We start from the raw sequence: 4383 nt of genomic DNA, 5'->3' as shown, positions 1-4383 counted from the left end.
GTGCACAAAAATAACATCATGGTAGTTCTCGTGAAAACATCGTCGGTCCGAATTAGTTCCATTCAAATCATGCAAATTAGAGTCCAAAACAAGAGCAAAAGTTTTTGAAAAAATAGATACCTTTGAGACGTATCATGTAACACTGAAGAAATGAGAGGGGTGCATTCCTGCCAAGAACGACAATTACTGAATGGATAATGGTGCTGTAAAGTGGACCCGATATCACTTTGCCCAATTATCATATGGGCGAAAGGGTGCGAGTGCATCAGGAATATAATGTCCACCCCATGTCTCAAATGTTGTTGAAATCTTTTTTTGCAGGTGAACCGCTGATGAAATCACGTCCATGCACCCGCAGTCGAACGACTGCGAGTCATTTAGATAAAACATTAAATTTTACCGTTCGTTATTTAAATCGGTAAACTTAATATTTAGATAACTACTAAGCATAGCTCAGATGGTTAGCTTCCTTGTGATGGAATCAGTCCATCAAGTTTCGCGACCTAAACTTGGTACTGAACATTTGTGATTATACAGTTTACAAAAACATTTAAAAACAATTTTTCCTACTATGCCACTATTTTAAAATTCTAAAATTTTGAAGGACTAAACTGAACAACTGAACAAAACCCCGAGGGTCTCAACCGCTGAATCCCCAACCTCCCTTCTCCACTCTCTCCCTCTCCATCTCCCTCCAGATCTCGCTCGCCATGGACCTCCTCGACGCGGGCCACCGCCACTCGTCGGAACTTCCCGCCGCCGGCGCCGACATGGAAGGCGCTTCAGTGCTTCCGCTCTCCGGAGCTGCCTACCAGCCCTACGTCTCCGAGCTCCTTTCCTTCTCCATCGAGCGCCTCCACAAGGTACGCCCCCGAGATCACTCCCGCTTGCGGCGCCCCGTAAATTCCGTAGTCGTTACTATAATCGGTGGGGATAGTGATCTCGTGATGTATTGGTGGTAATGTTCGTGGCCGCGCAGGAGCCGGAGCTGCTGCGGGTGGACGGAGAGCGGGTGCGGCGGCAGATGCAGGAAGTGGCGGTGGAGAACTACGCCGCCTTTATAGCCGCCTCCGAGGCGCTCTCCTTCGTGCGGGCACAGCTCGAGGGGTTCGACAAGCACCTCGAGGCACTGGTAATGTCAGCTGATCTCAGTTCGTGGCAGCATGTACCATTTTTGTATGCCCCTTAGCGTGAAAACCATCTGTTGCTTTTATATGGATCAGTAAGTAGATCTCATCTTAACTAACTCTGCTCTGCGAAAACCGAACAAAGTTAGGTTGAGTGATCCGATGGATGCTGCAATTTGAGGAGGATGATCTAAGGCATATAGCTAATAGATCCCATTTTGATATTGCAACAGGAAATGTGAGGTGTAGTTTTTGCTGTGTGTTCATCTGCAAATGTGATTGTGCAGTCACTTGTGAGTTGCTGTGAGAATCACATTTTTCTTCTTTGTTTCCATCAGTTTATTGCCTATTTATAACTGCGTGGGAATTTATCTTGCCTGCTTGCTTACAAGTGACTCCAATTTTAAACATCAAACAATTACCTTCAACTATTTGTTTGCCCTCAAATGTTGTCTGGCTTTCTTGTGTGGTCGAGAAATTTGACTGGCTCTTATGAACCATACATTCTAATACTCTTCTCTAAACTGTTTGCTATTTATATGCTTCTCACGTGATTGATTTTAACTGTATTAACATGACCATAGTTATATGCAATTGAAGGGAAAATGATTTAGTCCACACACATATTTGTTGATGTTATGCATCACCTTGCTCTGAAAAACCACCACCATTATCTGTTGAATCAGTGTCTGACACTAAATACTGCAAAATGGAAATTATGCAAGTGCTGTTCATTTCCTACTACCAACGGTGGGAGTTAAAATTGACCACATGTCCTTATGGATCCTTTACTTCATCCAAGAACGACTTATGTATGATTCAGGCCATGTTGGAAGTAGGAAATGAAAATATGAAATGCTTGACAATATCTTTTTTACTCATTGTAGGTAGAGGAGATACCCAATCTAACATCTGGTTGCACCGAGTTTGTTGAGTCAGCACATCAAATTTTGGAAGAGAGGAAGCTCAATCAGACATTACTAGCCAACCACAGTACCTTGCTTGACCTGCTTGAAATCCCACAACTTATGGACACGTATGTGACATGCATTGATAGTGTTTCCTTGGGATATTTGCTTCATATTTGAGTTGACTGATGTTGTTGATATGCCATTGGTTTTTGTTTAATTTGTATGGATTATAGACACATATTCTTGTCCTGTACTGCATAGCTTCAAATGTTGTATCGATGATAAATCCCTAACAACAAGCTGCTGCTTACAGATGCATACGGAATGGAAACTATGATGAGGCACTCGATCTAGAAGCTTTTGTGAGTAAAATTTCGAAGTTGCACCCTGAGTAAGTCGAGTAACATAATACTTTGTTGTGGTCCGTCATTAAAATCATTAATTGTTTGCTATTTCAATTGAAGTTTACCTGTCATCCAAGGATTAGCTGCTGAAGTCAAGAAGACGATACAATCACTAATTTCTCAGCTTCTCCAAAAGCTTCGATCAAATATTCAGGTGATGATGCTGCTTGACTATTTATGTCAAGCACCATTTTCATATTTTACTCTGGCCCAGATTGTTCTGTGCTGTCCACTGTGCAGTTGAGTGCTATAAGTATATTATATTTTCATGTAGTGGTAAATGTATTTCCTTGTGTTCAATAGTATCATTTCTTGCCCACGATTGCTTGATCTGTCTAATCTCTTCTGCACACTTGTATCTAAGTCTGGTCCATTTTATCGCCTACAGTTACCCGAATGCCTCCGTATTGTCGCACATTTGCGCCGGATTGGAGTGTTCAGTGAATCAGAATTACGCCTACAGGTATTCTGAATCTTCCAAGTTATTTAATAGTACCATTCTGTTTATGAGTATTTGTTTCTGGTTATCATGTCTCTTGAGTTACCAAGTATGCGTAGTTGTATGGTAGAATCTCATTTTCTATTAATAATGCAGACATTTTAGTTACATTACACTGCTGCTTTTTATAGGTCATAGCAGCGGTTAGAATACAATTTGTTTGTCTTCGCCTCCTAACTCTGATATAAGTTCTAGTTCTTGAGATGCAGGGAAGCTTGGCTTTCTGGGATTCTTGATGATCTGGACCAAAGGAATGTATATGATTATCTGAAAGGCATGGTGTCTTGCCACAGGACACATCTATTTGATGTTGTCAATCAATACCGAGCGATATTCAATAATGATAAATCCGGAAGTGAAGAGAACAGTGACGGTGGGCTGCTTTTCAGCTGGGCAATGCACCAAGTTAGTAATCACCTCACCACTCTTCAAGTTATGTTGCCAAATATAACGGAAGGTGGGTCTCTGTCAAACATGCTTGAAAACTGCATGGTAAGCATTTGCTTTCGTTTAAATTTCTAGCTGAGTAACAGTTGCACCAAAGGCTTGAATCTTTTGTAATGTTTTATCACTTGATCATCTTGCAGTATTGTGCGATGGGTCTTGGCTTGGTTGGACTGGATTTCCGTTGCCTGCTTCCACCAATTTTTGAAAAGTAATTGGTATTTGATTATTAAAATTTATTGTCTATGCTGGAAAGGGGTTGTATTTCCTGACATTATCTGCTTTGCAGTGCGGTATTAAATTTATTCTCGAAGAATATGAGTACAGCGGTTGAGAATTTTCAGGTAAGCATTTATGTACTACGTGTTTGGACATGCTATTCCGTTCTTCTCTAGATAAACATAAGATGAATTCGTATTATAAGGTTGATACTTCCTTCGTTCTTTCAAATTATACTCTGTAATTCTCTACACTCTTTCTCCTACAATTATTACTGTAGCACCATAAATTAACACCACTATAAAATTTTCTAATCATGCTAGGTTGTCTTGGATTCACATCGTTGGGTGCCGATGCCATCTATTGGCTTTGTCACAAATGGAGCTGTGGATGATACTTCTGATGATGTGACACCACCTTCTGTTTTGATGGAGCATCCACCTCTTGCAGTGTTTGTTAATGGTATGTTTTACTGGTAACATTTATCAGAAATTGACTTCTATTCTTCACGTGTTGGCTCTAATGGTGCTAGTGAGTATACAAGTTGACATGTCCGCGACTTCGAACTCTTGGATGCAGGTGTTTCTGCAGCAATGAATGAGCTAAAACCATGTGCACCATTGAGCTTGAAGCATGTCCTTGCTCAGGAGGTGGTGAAAGGATTACAAGCAGTTTCTGACTCCCTCGTCAGATACAATGCCATGCGGATGCTGCGTGGAAATGAGTCTTCCCTTTTCCTCTCACTTTGCCAGGCATTTATTGAGGTAACTTAAGCTTCA

The 4383-nt window shown here is 41.1% G+C and overlaps 1 protein-coding gene across 1 annotated transcript in view; it reads left to right on the top strand.

Annotated features, from left to right (window-relative positions):
• Positions 1-612: 612 nt before the first annotated feature.
• LOC123119821 (conserved oligomeric Golgi complex subunit 8) overlaps positions 613-4383 on the top strand; it is a 4842-nt gene continuing 1071 nt past the window's right edge. Inside the window, exons 1-11 of the mRNA XM_044539755.1 lie at positions 613-863; positions 980-1132; positions 2015-2163; positions 2352-2429; positions 2503-2596; positions 2831-2905; positions 3137-3433; positions 3529-3596; positions 3675-3729; positions 3928-4066; positions 4184-4368. Coding sequence (XP_044395690.1) covers positions 711-863; positions 980-1132; positions 2015-2163; positions 2352-2429; positions 2503-2596; positions 2831-2905; positions 3137-3433; positions 3529-3596; positions 3675-3729; positions 3928-4066; positions 4184-4368 — 1446 coding nt within the window. The 5' untranslated portion in view covers positions 613-710. The remainder of the gene's footprint in view (positions 864-979; positions 1133-2014; positions 2164-2351; positions 2430-2502; positions 2597-2830; positions 2906-3136; positions 3434-3528; positions 3597-3674; positions 3730-3927; positions 4067-4183; positions 4369-4383) is intronic.

Source organism: Triticum aestivum, chromosome 5D, assembly GCF_018294505.1.
Source record: "Triticum aestivum cultivar Chinese Spring chromosome 5D, IWGSC CS RefSeq v2.1, whole genome shotgun sequence".
Taxonomy (NCBI): Eukaryota; Viridiplantae; Streptophyta; class Magnoliopsida; order Poales; family Poaceae; genus Triticum; species Triticum aestivum.
This window is presented reverse-complemented; position numbering and strand designations above follow the sequence as displayed.